Source organism: Biomphalaria glabrata, chromosome 8 (assembly GCF_947242115.1).
Source record: "Biomphalaria glabrata chromosome 8, xgBioGlab47.1, whole genome shotgun sequence".
Taxonomy (NCBI): domain Eukaryota; kingdom Metazoa; phylum Mollusca; class Gastropoda; family Planorbidae; genus Biomphalaria; species Biomphalaria glabrata.
The window spans coordinates 34,364,716-34,384,394 of record NC_074718.1 but is presented as its reverse complement, the minus strand read 5'-3'; the positions used below and the strand labels follow the sequence as shown (position 1 = coordinate 34,384,394).

The 19,679-nt window shown below is 33.8% G+C and overlaps 1 protein-coding gene across 2 annotated transcripts; it reads left to right on the top strand.

Moving 5' to 3' along the window:
- Positions 1-764: 764 nt before the first annotated feature.
- LOC106052489 (nuclear receptor ROR-beta-like) lies at positions 765-15,240 on the top strand. Of its 2 annotated transcripts, none has more exons than XM_013207883.2 (7): positions 765-848; positions 5,059-5,192; positions 5,586-5,727; positions 5,934-6,838; positions 8,370-8,598; positions 9,722-9,958; positions 10,121-15,240. In XM_013207883.2, exons 2-7 carry the CDS (start codon positions 5,067-5,069, stop codon positions 10,393-10,395), a joined length of 1,914 nt encoding a protein of 637 aa, XP_013063337.2. In that variant the 5' UTR covers positions 765-848; positions 5,059-5,066; the 3' UTR covers positions 10,396-15,240. The 2 variants fall into 2 exon arrangements, with proteins under 2 accessions (XP_013063337.2, XP_013063338.1); XM_013207884.2 differs by lacking the exon at positions 765-848 and adding an exon at positions 920-1,351.
- Positions 15,241-19,679: the final 4,439 nt, after the last annotated feature.

Genomic DNA, 19,679 nt, shown 5'->3' with positions numbered 1-19,679 from the left:
CACCTGCGGACAATTGTTATGCTTGCCCTGGATGTGGCAAAACATGTAGGTCACAGCTGGGACTGCGCAGCCACGGGAAATACTGCATTACTCAATCATCTTCGGACTCGAAGACAAGCCTTATTATTATAATAATTATTATGTTAGTTGTATACAATTTACATCTTTTTGCCGACCACTACGGTGGTCTCATGACACGTGTGGTCCAATGACAGCAGTTTGAGAACCAATGTTTTAATCCACAGGAGGGAATAGTGCGGATAAAATAGTACAAGGGAAGCTATTCAATATTTTAAGTTAAAATTCTTTTTAACCAAGTTATCTACCTTGATGGTTCTTTTTAAATATAAAACTTCAATTCATTTAATCAGAGCCTATATCAGGTCTTAATTTAAGATTCAATCTAGAGGCTAAATCTATTTCAGACCAATAGTTTAACTCATGATACAGATAATCTAGATCTAATATAAATAGGGCTGGTTAAAAACAAAGCTACCTTAGGCTAGTGACGATAACAGACCAACATCCAACATTGGCCCAATAAATAATAGGCTAATAAGATGTGTATTTTTACAACTAGATTTCGTAATTCTTGAAGCCTGAGACAAACACTATAACTCAGTATAAATAATTTAAATAATATACATAAATCAAAACTATACAGGTTTGCACTTTAACGAATGTTTACATTAACTTTCAATCACATTTTCAACTTTGACCTACTTTAGTCGTTCTCAGCCCTTACAACGTACAGAAAAACCACACTCCCAAAATGATCATGTGACAAGTTATTGAAACATGGAGTACAACATGGCAACTCTTTGAATGTGCTTTTCGTTTTTTTAAAGGTTCCATAACTAACTAATTTCATACGTTTTATCTAAAGAATAAATTGTGTAACTGGGATTAAAATCTATACAAAATATTAAGCCTTTTCTGATTTTTGTTTCTGTGTTAAACCGGTGAATCAGAAACAAATCGTAATTGCGACGTACACAATAAAATTTATTGTTTAATAAAAATACGAAGCGGTAGGTTTATTTTGTTACACATCGTACTGGAACGCACATAGAGTCTACCAAGGCCCTATTTAGAATCTTGTCTAGTTCCTGATAAAAGGTCACATTGTATGTGAACTAGGGGAAGTCTTCTGCTTATCATTTGCTTTTCAAATGATCACGTTTCTAAAATTAGAACTCTAGACTAGATCTAAATCTCAGTACACTGTATTACTGAAAGAGCTAAGCTACACTACAGCCTTGCCTTTGCGTATAAATAATCTATACTACATTGTCTACATACTAGATCTAGATCTATATGTATAACCGTTAGGGCTAGGGCTATGCCTATGGTAATTTTTAATTAGTTCTAGATCTATACTATAATATTATGAAATCTAGATCTAGATTACATACATATCTTGATTGATCTAGATCTATATATCTAGATAGATTCTAATTAGATCTAGCCTAGTGGCTAATTTTTATTATAAAATTTTGTTCCACCTTTTAGCCCAAGTGACGCCAATGTCAAAAAATGTAATAACAAAAAATCCTGGCAAAATAAGCTTTTCAGCTTAAGTTTAAAGTCTCTATAATATCTATATAGACTATATAGATTTTATAGATAGATCTAGACTGAAGACTCTAGAGATTCTCTAAATCTAAAAGTAATCTTTAATTAAGTTGACTAACTAATCACTTAAATACAAGCCTTATTTATAAAGTTTCAACTTATTAGATCTAGATCTCTTGATCTAGATCTAGATTCTATATAAATAATTTAGATCTCTAGACTAAGAATCTATATTATATCTAGACTCTATATATTTATAGATCTAAACTCTGTCTCTGGAAAGGAATCTGGACTAGATCTAGATCTAGACTCTACTACTCTAGACCTCAGGAAATTTAAATTATGATATCTTAAATATCTAGATCTAGACTCAACAGTCTATGTCTATGTAGTCTAGAATAAACTAGATCAGTATATAATAATAATATATGTACTATCTAGTGACTAGTGACTAGATTCTAGTCTAGATTTCTTCTAGATTTAGTTAGGGTTAGGGTCAGACGGTTAGATCTAGAAGATAGTAGATTCTGTACATACTAAATTAGATTATTAGATCTAGATCTAGAGATCTAATATTAGTCAAGGTTAGTGAGTTCAAGTTTAAATATGTCTTTTAAGACTAGTCTAGTTATAATCAATTAACTAGACTAGACTCTAATTAAGACACAATTAAGTCATTAATTACTGTGATTACTCTGACATTTGATAACTCACATTAAATCATTAATGATTAGAGTTGGATCATCTCTCTATTATAAATTATTAGATTATTATTAGAGTAGTATAGACTCATTGGTCTTGGTTATTTAAGTAGATCTAGAATATAAATCTAGATGTCTATATTAACTATAATTATATAGATTTACTTGTTACTTTGACTAGTATCATAGAATCTAGATCTTTATTTTATTAGACTTGACTAGTGAGTAATAGAATAATTATACTCTTTATAAGGTATATTCTTAGATCTACATGTAATGTATATCTATCTCTCTCTCACTCTCTATCTCTCTCTCTCTCTTTATATATATATATATATCATGGACGTAAACCATCACATGGCCCATCGTAGCCAAGGGGGTTTGGAATTTAAAACCCCCTGTTAAGGGGTTTTGCAGTCAAATCCCCCTCTTCTATAAAACAAAACCAAAAAAAAAAGAATGCAAACGACAATCCCCAAATTCTAAGAGCGTAGCTAAGAAGGAAGATTTTTATTTTTAAACCCCCTCCAAAATGTATGGCAAAACCCCCTCTTCAATATAAGACTATCCATACATCAGTCACCAGATTCTATGAGCATAGCCAAGAACGGTTTTGTGTTTAAAACCCACCTCCAGCTGGGTTTATAGCTAAAAAAAAACACCTCTTCAATATAAAAAATGCAAATTACGCACTCAAAATTCTATGAGAGTGGCTAAAGGGGGTTTTGAGCTAAAACCCCCCTTCAGCGGGGTTTGAAGCTAAAAAAATACCTCTTCAATATAAAAAAAAAAGCAAATTGCACACTAAAAAGTCTATGACCGTAGCCAAAGGGTTTTGAGTTTAAACTCCCCTTCAGCGAGATTTGAAGCTAAAAAATACCTCTTCGTTATAAAATAAAAGCAAATTGCACACTAAAACGTCTATGACCGTAGCCAAAGGGGTTTTGAGTTTAAACCCCCTTCTTCAGAGTTTTTTTTTTTAAAGTTTAAAACCCCTCCTGATAGTTTTGAGTTTAAATACCCCATACAGAGAGTTTTGAGGTTGAAAACCTCTCTCTTCAATTTTATTCTAAAGCAAACTACAGTCACCAAATTCTATGACCGTAGCTAATGGGGGATTTGAATTAAAAAAAAAACAACTCCTCATACTTTTTATGTTACACCCCCCCCCCCCCCAATAAAATGATTTTGACGATAAAACTTCCCTTTTTGATATAAAATCTAAAGCAAACTACAGTCACCTAATTCCAAGAGCATAGCCATTGAGGTTACAAATTTCTACCAGTGGCTGGTCTCCATTTATAAAGTGCAGTGAATAGTCATCTGCCGAAATTGGAAAAGTCTAAATGTGGCTCAACAAAGATGGCTAAGACTGATTTTAGGAGTCCGTTATAGAGATTGGGTCTTAATCAAGGAAATCCTATGCCAAACTGGGAGTCGACTCCTTAGTAAGGTTGTGACAGAGCTTCGCATGAGGTTTGAGGGACATGTTCTCCGACAAAATGAATTACGCATAGTAAGAGTTGCGATGACAAGGAGGCCATTACGAGGAAAGCGCAAACTGAGTCATTCTAGTACAACTTGGCGCTACACTTTCATGGAGGTCCTCAGAGCAGGTGGGAAGAGAATTCAGAAATTGCCAGTGACAGATTTTTGTGGAAGCAGCTTGCCGCCCAATGCACAGAACGACGCGGTTTGATCTAAGTTAGTAAGAAGAGTACATAAGGTTTTTAAAATAAAACTTTTTAATAGCAGGATAATGCACTGCAGATACCTCAGAATATGCATTTTGTTGGCTTTTAATACCGGAAATAGTGCTTGGCGGTGGAACTCTGCCCCGCGCTGGGGAATTTTACGCCCATGATATATTATATGTTATATAATAGATAATAAATATATATATAAATAGACTCATTAGATCTATGAATGGCTAGATTCTATATCTATCAAGATCGGTAAGTAGCCTATACTCTAGAGTAGTGATACTCAACCGTCTCAGTCTAGTCTTCGCGCCGAATATAAATCTAAATTCCCCACCCACTCTTGTTGTGGATTGCATCATGCAAAAAAATAGAAAAGAAATAGAGCAGACACCATTATTATTAGAATAGGGTTGTTTACAAAATTGTTTCCCTAGTAATTGGCTGTGTTTTATGTTGTTTCCCATATTCTGAATGTCCGGATGCATTGAAAATATTCCAGGTCAGAGCAATGAAGTATGATACAACTGTTTATGACAGGCTTAGAACGTTTCACAATTGAAAACTTTTATGCGCACGCAAAAGTACTTTTAAACAACCTTGTTTTCATAGATTTGGTAAATGTCTGTGAAAACAACACAACATAGAAAAGCAATTGTCTGCATCACTCAAAAGTTTGGTCAAGTGGGTATGTCTGGTATGAAAGTCAATCAATTCCAATTCAGGTCTGTCGTGGCATTTGACACATAGATTTCAAATGATAAACAACAAATCTTTCATTGAATATACCATTCAGGACATGAATCAATCATTTTTTTAAACAATTGGTAATCTATTAGTCTTACTTAATTTTGTTTTATATGGGAAATGTACTTAAGCTAATGGGAGATAAACCTTGCAATAATGAGAGCAAATTGAACTCTTGTCAATTCTAAGATAGAAGACATGTAAAAGTCAGAAGACTGAGAGAGAAGCTTTCTTAATTGTGTACAGTTATAATTGATTCAAAATAATTGATGCAATTTCACTCAAAATAAGCTAGGTTTTTAGTATTTAAAAAAATGTATTGTTTTGTCATGCAGCTTGCAGAATGGGCCGAAAAAGAAAACAGGTAGACACTGAGACTGGTTCCAAGACCAACCTTCCTCCATGTCGAGTTTGTGATGCTCCAGGGGCTGGTTTTCATTATGGAGCGAACACATGTGAGGCCTGCAAGGTAACATGCACATTTTACAAGTTGTATGTATGTGTATACATGTATATGAAATTGGAGTTTCTTAATTTGGATAGCATTGTGGATGATTGTCCGAAGATTAATGTGGAATCCAGTATTTCCTGTGACTACATATTTTGCCACATCCAGGGCATACCATAAAAATGCAAGATATTGCATGTTGAAATAGAATCCACCATGACATTCTACACATGAGGCTATTTTCTACATCTCTACAATGGTCATTCTTCTATTTTAATTTAGTTAGTGGTTAAGGAGAATTCAGGTTTCAATTTCAAAGTATTCTGTCCTAATACAATTAAAACTTGGTAAAACTTTTGGAATGATACTTTATCTTATTTATAAAATTTATTATCACTTTTTTTTCTTTTCCAGGGTTTCTTCCACAGGAGTCTAAAGCTCCATGAACAGTACAGATGTGATGGAGAGGGACACTGTACTATAGAGCATGGTCTAGACAAGCTGTGTCAGTTGTGTCGCTATCAAAAATGTCTTTCAGTGGGCATGGGGAAAGACGGTATTGTTTATAATTGTTAATGCTTTTAATTTTACTATAATAATTTGTATGCATTTTCTCATTCCATTTCATGATGCAGAAATCGATATGTAATGTATTTAAAAAAAATATTATATATTATATTGTTATGGATAGTAACTTTTTTTTTTCTTTATAATACAGCAAACATAATTTCTTAACATTTATATATGTCTTTGTTTGTTTAGCTATTAAAACTGGTAGATACACCTCAGTGAAAAGAACAAATGACATTTTAGAAGTGAAGAAACTCCAACAGACAGGCAAACGTAAAGAGCCTGACAGTGCTAATGCCAGTTCCAGCCAAATATTAAAACTTCTGACAAGTCCTCGTATTGACAGTAATTCAGGCAGCCAAAGTTCTTGTGATAACCAATTCAGTCAGTGCAACTCATTTTCTCCCAGCAATGTGAATGTTTCACAATTCAAAGGGAATTTTCCAGACAATCAAAGTTTTTCTTCTGGTACTGACCATGGTTTAGTCCAGCTTTCAGAGTATAGTCCCCAGACTGCTGTTATTGATATTAACCCTACTCACACAGGATATCTTATTAGTGAACCTTTAATGTCTCAGATCTCCCAAAGTGAATTGTGCTTTCCTGAAAAGTCGTCTCTGCTAATGGAGGTGGCTGCTGCATCACCAAACATGTCCCCATTAGCCGTTTTATCAGCCACAGCTACAGCTGTGCTGACAAGTGAACACAGATATTCACCGCTTACCCCTTCTGAACAACCGCAGCCATCTGAATCTCAGTTGCAGTCAGAAAATGCTTTTGATGTTTCTCCTCTGGTATCAGTCAACGATGCTCTCAACACACCCATGTCTCCATTATCTGTGGGCACAGGTGGTCCATCTTCAAATTCATCAGCAGCCTCATCAACATGTCTTAATTCACAGGCTACAAGTCTAGACTGTATGAGCTCATTCTGTGACTCCTGCGGTTGTCACTTGAAGGACAAAGACATCTCACTCATGTATGAGGATTATAGTAAAGTGGTAGAGACTTTGATGGAGGCACATGAATGCTTTGTGGTGCCAGTGTTTGGCAGATTATCTCCAGAGGAGCAGCTAAGACAGCAGTTGGAACATTTGGTAAAAATATTTTTTTTTTCTTATACTGTTTAATCTGCATAGCTATTAAATTTATTGCAAGTTTTACACAGTTACATTTATCGTAGTAAATAAATTTATTTATTCTTTTTTTTTTAAGAAGGTATTTCTCCCAGACCTAAAGGTCTATTATGCAGTAAATTTCATCTCTTTCCATGGCAATTTGCTATGGGACCGACAGTGGTCAACTTCACTTTAATATTTTTCATAATTGTAAATTTTAATTATAATAGTCGCATGGCTCTTCATTAATAGCAATAATATTTTCATTGTGGCCCTCTGAGAAAAAAGTTTCATCACCCTTACTGTGTGAATGTTGGCAGTGCCTTTTTTTTTTATTTGTGCAGTGGATGACTCAGTGATTGGTATCAAATTGTGCTAACTGGAGATATTAGTAGAAAGTTTGTTTGGATATTTGCAGGCTGAAACATATGTAGCAAAAACATAAAGTAACATAATTTACCAAGATAGCTATATATTGCTTTTGCTTTCAAAAGATAGATCTTGGAGTTTGTGAATTATTCAGACCAATATTTCTTTACTAACCCTCACCACCTTCATCTTCTGACCTGTAGTATGTTGGATCATTGGGGCAGCACACATGATCTTTTCAATTTGACTGTCTCTCAGTTCATGTGTAGTTTTTTTTTAATCTCTTACTTCCATCCATTCCTTGATTTTTTTCTTTTGCTTCCTTTCTTTTCCCTGGTACTGTTCCCTGTAGAAAGGTCTTCATGAGCCCTTGAGGTCTCGTGATATTATTTTTTTATGCAGTGAGTCACACCTTCAATTTCATTATTTCAATTTCTCATTATTATTGTTATAGAATAAGTTCTAACTTCTGTGTTATACAGAGTGGCCTCTTGACTTTCCGGGACAACTTTTGCTGGAGGGCTATACCACAGTTTTTAAAAATATTAATGGAAAAATACTCCACCCCATTTTCTTTCTATAGCTTACTATAGTAACAATATATACTGTTTGTTCCAATTCATTTAATACTGTAATGTGACATAGAGTACAGTACTGTATGTCAATTGTTAAAAATTTGTGAACATTTAAGGAGTGTTTTCAAAGAAAAAGCATGTAAGGTTACTAATGGAATGGGAAATTGTTATTTAGGGATTTAAAGTAATATGGGATGTCCTGTGATATTGTTCATATCCAAAAAATAGTGCATACGTATATGAAATTAAATTCTGCATCTCCACTTCACAGAAATGTTACTTTTGCAGGTAGTTTTGGAACATATCCTTGCAAAAGTCAAGTGAACGCTTTATACCTGTATATTAATTTTTGAATAACTGTACACTGTATCACATATCAAACTTGTTTCCTTAAATTTACAGATAGACCAAGTGATATTTTGACCATAGGTTCCTGCATAAAGTATTTAATGTATACATAAGTTAAATGTCATTCTAGACCACTATAGTGTTTAGAAGAATAGAGTGCTTTGAAAAGAAAATCTATTGAAGAGTTATTAATACATTTTGTTATTACCTCCATCCAGGAAAATTGTAGACTACATACTGAAATATTTGGGACCCTCCCTCGGCTCCCAGACAATGAGTATGACTACATTTATGAAACTACTGGCTTGGACACTGATGGACGCAAACATAAGTATTACCGAGCCAGCATTTGGTTGGAGAACATGATTCGAGGCATGGTGAAGTTTGCTAAGGCCATCCCAGGGTTTGGGAAAGTGATCACGCCTGACAAAGTGAACCTAATTAAATGTAAGTCTTTTGATTTGTTTAGTTTGTGGAGAAAGTATATTTTTTTTTGTGTGCAGTTTCTTGTGAAATGTTTTTTTTTATATTGTTTTTTTTTGGTAACATAATTAAACATATCTTGATTTCTTGACTAGTTCAGTTTATTTGGACATGTTGAGGTTATGACATTCTAATAGTCAAGGTAAGCAGAACGACATAACATTGTGTGCTTAAAAAATCTCATGGTCCATACAGTCGTAACGTTGATATTTGTTGGGGTAAACAATGTAATTGGTAATTAGAGCTGATGGTATGACTGACTTGCAAACTGTGGACATTGTAATTGAGATTTTCATTTCACTATTTTTGTTTTTGTGTTTCACTTGCCAGTGAAAAAGTGTACAATGGAATGGGCTGCCTGAGCCAGCCAGGAAAACCGGTGACTTGGCAGAATTTAAATTTAAGTCATTGGTTAATATGCATGACTAGATGCATGACACGTAGGACATAATCATCTTCTTTTTTGATGTAACGTCTGTATTATATAAGATAAAAGATAAGACTGTTGGTGCACATTATTATACTTTTTATCCAAACTCAGAAGAGAGAGAAAAAAAAAATAGTTATAAATTCTGAACCATTTTGTAACTTCACAAAGTGGAGTTTTTGACTTGCCCAAGTTGAGATTTCATTATTTTAATCTCTAACCCACACTGTTGGTAAAGAGGCTGTAAATGGTTTTGGGGGCTGATCTCTATGAAGACAGTTTCCTGCCTAATGCATGCTGAATGGCACCAAAGGATCTAAGTGAGCTTAGCCCACATAGAGGCTCACCAGAAAAATCAAATTTAAGATCAAAACATAACCTAAATTAATATGTTTTCATTTTCATTGAAATGATTGATTGGAATGATCAAGAAAAAAGAATATCAAATTAGTTAGGCCAGCGATAAGTTTACTTTTTTAAGGACAAATATGAAATCGGGTTATAATACATTTTTTATTTTAAAAATTTTGAGAGCTTAACATTATAGTTTACTCATCCCTGAGCTTGGGTCTGCATTGAGCCATTTATGTTAAGGTGATAGAAGTTTGATATTTTAGATATTTATTAAGACTTACGTGTTATATTAATAACATATTTCAGACTCACGCCAGGAATTCTGTGTCTTTAGTATTTACACAACACTCAACTGCGAACTTCGTGTGATGAGAGGTGGAGATAACGAGTGGAAGTGTGAATACGACATCGCCAAGGCTGGAAGTTTCACCGCTTTTAAAGAATTCATTGAGAAAAACTTCAATTTTTGTAAAACTTTACAAAATCTGAAATTGACAGAACAAGAGCAAGTTGTGATCAAAGCAATTCTAATTATGGCTCCAGGTTAGTTCAGAAATAATGTTTAATGTTGATTAGTTTCTTTTCCAAATTCTCTTTAAAAATCACAACTTGTGGCTTTTATTTTATTTTTGAGCAAGAAACTATTGACTTATTTAGTGTATCAATAATTAATTCATAAAGTAAATTTACTATCTTTATCTCTAGATCGCTTCCCACCAGTTGAGTCCAGCCTAGCTCATGAAATCTACTGGTACTTGATCAAGTGTCTTTTACACCTTCTTTCACTGAATGACCCAAAGCCCAATTTGAAGTTTGCAAAGATCATAAGCAGGTTAACTGAAGCCAGAACTATGACAGAGAATGCTATCAGCTTCTTGAAGAATCTGAAAATAGAAAAGTACTCCAACATCCTGGAGAACCCTCTGCTGAGAGAGATGATGGCAGGAATCATCTTTGACTTCAAGGATGATGAAACATGATCAAATCCCTGACTTCAGGGAAAACACGATCAGATGATCACTGACTTCAGGAAGAAACATGTTTGGGTCACTGATCAGGGTAAGAAACATGATCAGATCATTGACTTAGGGGAGGAGTTGAAGTGTTGTTTCTTTATCTATTAACTAAGCACTAGTGTATTTTCTGATCTCTTGGTGATGGACTTCTCAGGTTCTGCAGACCACATTGTCTTTCATTGTATGATACAGCTGGTGTCAGCTGGATCACTTAGAAGGAGACTTCATATCATGCTATTGCAAAGGATCACTTTTTATCAGTGTTTCAAAACTTGATTTAGTTTGTTATCATTCAGTGGAGAATATATTGTTTCATTCAGTGGAGGATATATTGTTTCATTCAGTGGAGGATATATTGTTTCATTCAGTGGAGTATTTAAAACAAAAAGGAAACACAAAAATAAATCAGTGTATTTATTCTGTATCTTAAGTTCCATATTCAAGCATTGAATTTTGAGTTTTCTGTTTGCATACTCTTCAAAAAATAAGTTACAAAATTAATTAATATGCTTTATACATGTGATTGCATTATAATATTGTTTAAAATTAATAGGACATTTTATCAATGTATTCTCTTAATAACTTTGTAATGCTTCCATGTTAAGAAATTATTTTAATACTGAAGTACTACTACTAACATTAAAAGGAAAAGAATGTTTTTATAAGTCTTGTTATCAAAATATCAACACTAACAGTTACTAGAATAACAAAGAACTTAGGGCAAGATAAAGCATGTGAGTGTCTTTTGTACAGCGTTGGTTAGTTAGGGAGCAGTCTCTTTCTTTAAAGTATAAAATGAAATTTTTTAGATTGCCTCCTTGAAAGTTATGTAAGGAAAAAAAATAGCATCAATGTTAACTTGTGTTAGAACCAGTGGCGTCACTAGGGTTGAGACTTTATGGAAATAGCCTTTCTTTCCACAAAGATTATAAGTAGCATCACAAGTTGGCCACATGAATCGTTGGTGTATGTTTCCACAAAAGTTGCTGCACTGACTTCATGTTCTACAGTTTGCTCTTTGACTATCTCTGTAGCTTTGGATAAAGCCTGTCTCCGTCAGCACGCACTCCGTTTCCGCAAGGAACTTCAGCTCAAGCATTGTAGGCTGTAGTATGGAATTGTTTGCATGCTTACGCTGTATAGCCTCGTACGCGCTAGGTAGTGTTATGATAGACTTTTCTAGAAATCTTAATCTAATGTTGTCAAAGTTAGTTCTGTTATAAAAGCGTCTGTCACGAAAACATCTCCATGTTCTTCTGCCATCACTGCCCTAAACACATATTCTCTGGTCATGTTCCTAAGCGTTAATTTGTTTGTCCATTTTCTTGTAAGCATAGAAAATCATGTGCCTCATTAAAATTTCATTCATGGGTTTGACATAGATGTTTTGATAGTCGTCAATGATTTGCATTCACTAATATACTGGAACACACCAGAGAATGCATCAGTTTCTTATTGTCAAATCTCACAGGATAAGACCAAATACATCAAATCCTCAAAAGTTCTTAACTATTGAAGCCACTTCTCAGTAGCCTAGGCTCTATGTCAAACCCAAAAGAAAGATTGGTAAAATCACAGACACTGGCAATAGTCCTTAAGCTGCACTACTAGTGGCTATATTTTCATTTAGAAAGAATTCTTTCAGTTGTACCAAAAAATGCTGTGCAAGAAGCATTTTCTGAAAAAGAATATTGACCACTTAGATTAAGTGAACACCTTCATCTGATTGTTCTTTCAATTACCTGTACTACTTCATGGATTCCAGACATTGAAGCTGCATTGACATCCCTGAGCTTAACACATCTTAAGTCAAGCTCATTCCTTTCCAGGCATTATAAAATATCAGAACTGATCTCATCAGCTTTTTTCTCTAAGAAATCACTGGTTTAAGTTTCTTCTTGAGTGTGGACGATTCTGGAGGGGCAAAGTTTACCACAGTTCATGCATGTGAATGCATCTGTTTTATGGAAATTGCTTTTTAGCTCTTGCTTTTTGTGTGCAACTCTCAAGTTGAAGCAGCACTTAAAATATTGAAGGAAATCTCATGGACTTTTCCTTTGTCTTGGCTAAAGCCTTACAGTCTTCTGAAATAGATGCCTTACTTTTATTACATCATTATCTCTATAATCTCCATTGCTTCTTGCATACTTTGTGATTGAACTGAATTCACTTTGAGATTTGGGGATAACTTGATGTCTCAAGACTGTTGTCATTTGATCAACATTGACTATCTTTTGGTCTTCTGATATAACTGTGCTAATGCAACTATTTAAAATATCTTGGTTGAAAACAGTTCTTTAAATCAAAGCAGTCCTCATATCTTTGTAAATGATACATACTTGAAAGTATGGTTTAAAATTTTGTTGGTGATATAAAGAATGGTGTAATGTTAAGGACATTTTGATGAAATAAAAAAAAAATTATACAAAAAATATAGGCTCTATATATTTATTGTGTATAAATATGTTCATGTATCTATCTACTGACACAATATTTTTTTCATATCGTCTGCTATTGAAAAATTACTTTTTCCTGGTGGGTATCTCCTGGTCTGACATGTAGTCCTTAGTGAAGCCACTGGTTAGAACTATAATATGTAAACCACATTTACAAGTTACTAACAGTAGTTTAATTGATAGACATTGTATTTGTCTGTTCTTATGAGTTCTTTATTTGCACATTTATATTTGTTTATTACATAGCTACTTTATTTTTTTTTAAGACCACCACCCAAAAATGTAAATTTTTTGTCCATCTCCAAACAGTTTTTTGAACTGAACATGGTTTTTCAAACTATGAACATGTTAACTTTATTATCTTATCTTATAATAAGCTAATCTCTTTATTACACAAGGCACAAAGCTGACCTCAATAAAATAAACTGTGAAACTTCTAGCAAACAATAAAGTTACACAAAAAGTTTGAAACCCATAAGACCCCAGAACAATTGTATTACTACCCAGCACAAATGTAAAATGCTTGTCATGGTTGATTGAGCAAACATGTAGACTGTGCTCTTCCATCCTTCCAAACTTGATCAGGGTGTGAACTCAACATTTGAAAACAAAACATCTGCCATTCTGAACTATTGAAATTTGAGTCACAATTTCATTGTGTGTGTTCTGTTATCATAAAGAAGAATGTTACTTCAATGTTTTAGCATCAGTTTCATTAGGTCGCTTTGTGCATGGAAATCACACTGTTGGCGGAACACATTGGCATATGTCTTTCATTTCTGTTATCTTTGTACAGTTCCGAAAGCTAAAAGTTGGGATTAGTGAAATTTTCCATCTAGGACTACTCATCAAAACACCCTCCAAAATTAAAAATAAGAACAATGAAGTTTCTCTCTTTTAGTTTCATGTGTGTTTTCTTTGTGATTCTATAGTTACTGCTGAAACTTTCACCTTCCAGACAGAGCAGTCTAATATTTCAAGGTTGAAATCTAAATCTCATGTAGTGGATGTGTTGCATTCATTACAAGAGCTGATTGTTTACCAGTTAATATTAATATCTTGACTTTAAAGTGAAATGGGCCATCACTTCCAGTGTAATTCTGAGTAAACAATTGAGAGCATCCCTGGGATTTGTGTTTAAAGGTCCATCTTACAAGTTGTTTTGTTTTTAGGTCAGCCTAGGAAAGTAGATCACATTGTTGTATGATCTCCTACTTTGCTTTTGTACAATGTTTAAATGAAATATCACAGCTTTATTTTACTTGTTTTTTTTTTTTTTATGTGTACAAAAGTTATTGCAACACTAATGCAGTGTATTCAAACATATATTGTAATTTAAAGACAAAATAGAATTTATATCAGAGCTGCTGAAATCTTCCAAAGTCTATAGAGTTTAAAGAATTTTGTTCAATGTTTTTGTTTCCCATTGAAGAATTGATCAGGTTGAGAACTACTTTTGAAAGTTCCTTTATAATTTATTTATTTTCATTCTTTCCTTTTATTTTACTCTCAGTATTTTTACAGTATTCTTATGTGACAGCATTCCATGATATAATAGTTTTCCATTATGGCTTCCTGGTATTTTTTTTTTTATCTATTTGGACCAGTGACTTGGTGGTCAGAGTTAGGTTACATAAACCTCTTTTTCTATGATATCTGTTCTATGCCATGAATATTTCATCATCTACCTAACTAGCCAGCCACCCAACCAGCAACATAATCAATTTCATGTTTCTAGATAAGCCCAAAAATATATTTGAATGTGAACCTATTAATGTCAAGCACATTTACATGGTGAACTATGAAAAAATGCAATTTCTCTAAGTTAATGGCTGGCATTATACTAATAATTTCTAATTATATAACCTTTTAATTATTCAGATTTTTTGTTTGTTTGTTTGCTTTGCTCTGTCTTATAATTATTGTTCTCATTGATGTATTTACCTAGGCTATAACTTACCACCAAAAAAATGTTTCCAGGGATATATTGAATCATTTTGAAAAAAAAAAAAGAGGTAAGGAAACATTGTCTTACAAGGGTCCCCTTATCTCAAATAGCTTCTAGGGCCTTTTAAAATCTGAATCTGGTCCTGATTGTTCTTTCTTCCTTCTATTAAATCTTTTCAAGCATCTTGTCAGTACTTCATACACAGCCACTGCGCTTCGAATGTTCACCTTATCATATTATTTATCTTATTATTTGTGTGTATTAAATATCTGTACATAGTTATTCTGAAATGTTATACACATTATAGAGATGGTTATCAGCAATCAAGAGTGAACTGTCTGTTGTGTTTTGTTGCTAAAATGACTGTTTCTTAAACATGACAAATTAAAATAGTTTGTTATACTGTGTTGTTTGTCTATTGTTACAAAGCTTATATCAACTCACTCTTGTCTGCCTGTCTGGTAAAAAGTGTGTACATGTTATTTCTCCCACACCCATTCTTGGATCAAGTTGAAATTTTGCACAATTATTCATTGACATAGTATCAAGACATGAATCAATAAAAAAAAAAGTAACCAATTCGACTATTAATTACTGGTAATTCATTATTTCGTTTAATAGCAACAAGGGAAATACTTCAGTATTCACACATATATGACTAAATTTGTTAGGTTTAGCCCCCTTAAATAATTGTTAATGCTATTCCCCTTTCACACATTCTCCTATAAAGTTGATACTTAAAACAATTATAAAATGTACCTAACAAAACATGAATCAATAAACAAATAAACTCAATTAGTCAATTAATTATTGGTAATTAATTTTTTTTATATTAATAAGGGAAATAGCTTACAAGTACATTTTTGGTAGATATAGTTTTAAGAATGGAGTTCTTCCCCTTTAGATAAGTTTTTTTTTTTTTTTTAGGATTTTTAAAGATATTTTGCTTGTTTATTTGGTGTTGATGTAAATGTAGTGAGTTGGTGCAATGATCAAAGTGCTGTCATGTGATATTGACTAGTAAGTGGTTAGAACATAGCACACTGATTTGGTACATGAGCATCATATATCTCTGCAATACAAAATTGTCTGTTAGTGTGTATATTTATATGTATATAACTTCTTCATGGTCAAGTCTGTTAGTGTGTATATATGTATATAGCTTCCTCATGGTCAAGTCTGTTAGTGTATATATATATGTATATAGCTTCTCATGGTCAAGTCTGTTAGTGTGTATATTTATATGTATATAGCTTCCTCATGGTCAAGTCTGTTAGTGTGTATATATGTATATAGCTTCTTCATGGTCAAGTCTGTTAGTGTGTGTATATATGTATATAGCTTCTTCATGGTCAATTCTGTTAGTGTGTATATTTATATGTATATAGCTTCTTCATGGTCAAGTCTGTTAGTGTGTATATATGTATATAGCTTCTTCATGGTCAAGTCTGTTAGTGTGTATATATGTATATAACTTCTTCATGGTCAAGTCTGTTAGTGTGTATATGTATATAGCTTCTCATGGTCAAGTCTGTTAGTGTGTATATTTATATGTATATAGCTTCCTCATGGTCAAGTCTGTTAGTGTGTATATATGTATATAGCTTCTTCATGGTCAAGTCTGTTAGTGTGTGTATATATGTATATAGCTTCTTCATAGTCAATTCTGTTAGTGTGTATATTTATATGTATATAGCTTCCTCATGGTCAAGTCTGTTAGTGTGTATATATGTATATAGCTTCTTCATGGTCAAGTCTGTTAGTGTGTATATGTATATAGCTTCTCATGGTCAAGTCTGTTAGTGTGTATATATGTATATAACTTCTTCATGGTCAAGTCTGTTAGTGTGTATATATGTATATAACTTCTTCATGGTCAAGTCTGTTAGTGTGTATATTTATATGTATATAGCTTCTTCATGGTCAAGTCTGTTAGTGTGTATATATGTATATAACTTCTTCATGGTCAAGTCTGTTAGTGTGTTTATTTATATGTATATAACTTCTTCATGGTCAAGTCTGTTAGTGTGTATATATGTATATAGCTTCTTCATGGTCAAGTCTGTTAGTGTGTATATTTATATGTATATAACTTCTTCATGGTCATGTCTGTTAGTGTGTATATATGTATATAGCTTCTTCATGGTCAAGTCTATTAGTGTGTATATATGTATATAACTTCTTCATGGTCAAGTCTGTTAGTGTGTATATTTATATGTATATAACTTATTCATGGTCATGTCTGTTAGTGTGTATATATGTATATAGCTTCTTCATGGTCAAGTCTGTTATTGTGTATATATGTATATAGCTTCTTCATGGTCAAGTCTATTAGTGTGTATATATGTATATAACTTCTTCATGGTCAAGTCTGTTAGTGTGTATATTTATATGTATATAGCTTCTTCATGGTCAAGTCTGTTTGTGTGTATATATGTATATAGCTTCCTCATGGTCAAGTCTGTTAGTGTGTATATATGTCTAGTTTCACAAAGAAGACAGACAAAATGAAATTGAATATCCTTATTTTCATGTAAAATAAACAGATTTATTAGCAAAAGAAACATTATTTGACTAGAGTGACAAGAAAGATAATGAAATGTGAGCACTAATCAAGGGAAGTAATGTAATATCTTCTTTAGTTTATTTTCATGGATTGTCCTCCATTCCTTATGACTGAAGCATTTTGAAAGATGGATTATAGACGCGATAACTTCAACAAAATGTATTAAATAGACATAAAAACGATAAATTATAATCTGAACAAATAATTTCATCATTTAATGATATTACCATTCTGCACCATAGTCCTTGTCTTTGGCAGCACATGACATAGAGATGTTGCATATGGCATTTATTCAATGACGAACTTTTTACAATCATATACATTTAATAAACTCACCTTGTTTCTATGTGCTTTCATTGCACTGGCGGATCCAGGGGGGGGGGGGCGGTAGGGGCGATCGCCCCCCCCACTCGGCCGCCCTCCCCCCCCCCCGAAGGGGGCGGACGAATTATAGTATAGAATTCACACAATTTGTATGCGAATTTATTACTTATGTTAATAATATATACTAATTATTTATATTTCAACCTATTTTTAGATTATTTCGCCCCCCCCCTTCTAGTATTTTGGCCGATTTGGTAGGGTCGGGAGGGGGCGATGGCATCAATCCGCCCCCCCCCCCCCCCACCATAAACTTTCGAGTGGGGGGCGGTCCTATTTATTTGTAGAAATCACAGTTTGCTAAGAGAATCAATTAAATATCTATATGATTAAAACTTGTTATTGGTATTTTAACCGGTCTTTATATAATTTCGTTCACCTGTTGGCCGATTGAAAGGGGAAGAGAAAATACCTCCACCGCCCTTCCCATCTAAACCCTTTGAGTGGGGGGGGGGGTGTCCTACATTTATGGAGAAATCATAGTATGTGAACAAAATTAGTCGAATATCTATATAATATAAACAGGTGGAAGTGCGATACATGCAATCCCCTTCCCTGCATCGGACAAATCAATACTTTTTCTTTTTGTATTATAGTAAGAAATTACAAAATTACAAAAATCTGTCACTAATATAATTTATATATGCTATAAAGTAAATTCTTATATCGAGTCGCCCAACCCCTATTCTTTAATGCAAAATGCAATCAATAGCAGAAATTATAAAAAGGAGCGAGAATTAATTGTTTTCATTTTACCGCCCTTGCCCTTTCCAGACAGAGTTTGTGTAATTTGACATGAATTTATCATAACTATTTTAAGAAAGACTTTGCTTTGGAAAAGTTATAATTCAAACGAAATTTTTCAATATAACAGTCACGGTTGAGATGAGTTCAAAAGCCAGATAATCTTTTCCTAGTCGACTTTTTCCAACCTTTACTCTATCTCATATTTTTCTAGTTAAATAAATTTAGGACTATAACTCACAATGTATGCTAGAATTTTATTGAATATTATTAATCGAATATTTTTTTTTTCGAGATCCTCAAAACCTTAATCTAAATATGTGGGGTATGTAATCTTTTCAAAGAACAAATCGGTTTTATTTGCAATGTATTAAGGGACTATAAATTCATATTAGAATATTTTTCTCATTATTCAAAAGGCACTTTATAATAGAATGAATAATGACCTGTAGGGCACGAGAATGCGTTATAGCAGTGAAGAATGCCAGAAAACGCTTTTAGCGTCGAGGCTTCGCCCCGAACCTCACTGATGAATAATGAGCTGTAGATGTCAGAAGAATGCGTTTCAGACGTGAAAAATGCAAGAAAACGCTTTTGGCGTCGGGGCTTCGCCCCGAACACCACTAATAAGTAATGAGCTGTAGATGTCAGGAGAATGCGTTTCAGCCGTGAAAAATGCAAGAAAGCGCTTTTGGCGTCGGGGCTTCGCCCCGAACCCCACTGATAAATAATGAGCTGCAGATGTCAGAAGAATGCGTTTCAGACGTGAAAAATGCAAGAAAACGCTTTTGGCGTCGGGGCTTCGCCCCGAACCCCACTGATAAATAATGAACTGTAGATGTCAGAAGAATGCGTTTCTGCAGAGAAAAATGCAAGAAAACGCTTTTGGGCGTCGGGGCTTCGTCCAGAACCCCACTGAACAAGCTTACAGCGCGCTCCCAGACCCCCAAGCTTGCAAGAGAAAGACTGTTTTTTTTTCTGTTTTTTTGCCGAAGATTGAGAAACAGTCTTATTTTATTCTCATATATCGAATATATATATATATGCTGTACGCACGTTTATGCATAGGGTTAGGGTTTACTGGGCGTTAGGGTTAGGGTTTGGAAAAAAATCGCCCCCCCCCACTCCAAAGTTCTGGATCCGCCAGTGTTTC

Bases quoted from the DNA above. Each gene is read 5' to 3' on its own strand.
- LOC106052489 (XM_013207883.2), top strand. From the start codon at position 5,067: ATGGGCCGAAAAAGAAAACAGGTAGACACTGAGACTGGTTCCAAGACC. The intron at 5,193-5,585 runs GTAACATGCACA...TTTCTTTTCCAG, and splicing joins ACACATGTGAGGCCTGCAAG to GGTTTCTTCCACAGGAGTCT. The intron at 6,839-8,369 runs GTAAAAATATTT...ACCTCCATCCAG, and splicing joins GACAGCAGTTGGAACATTTG to GAAAATTGTAGACTACATAC.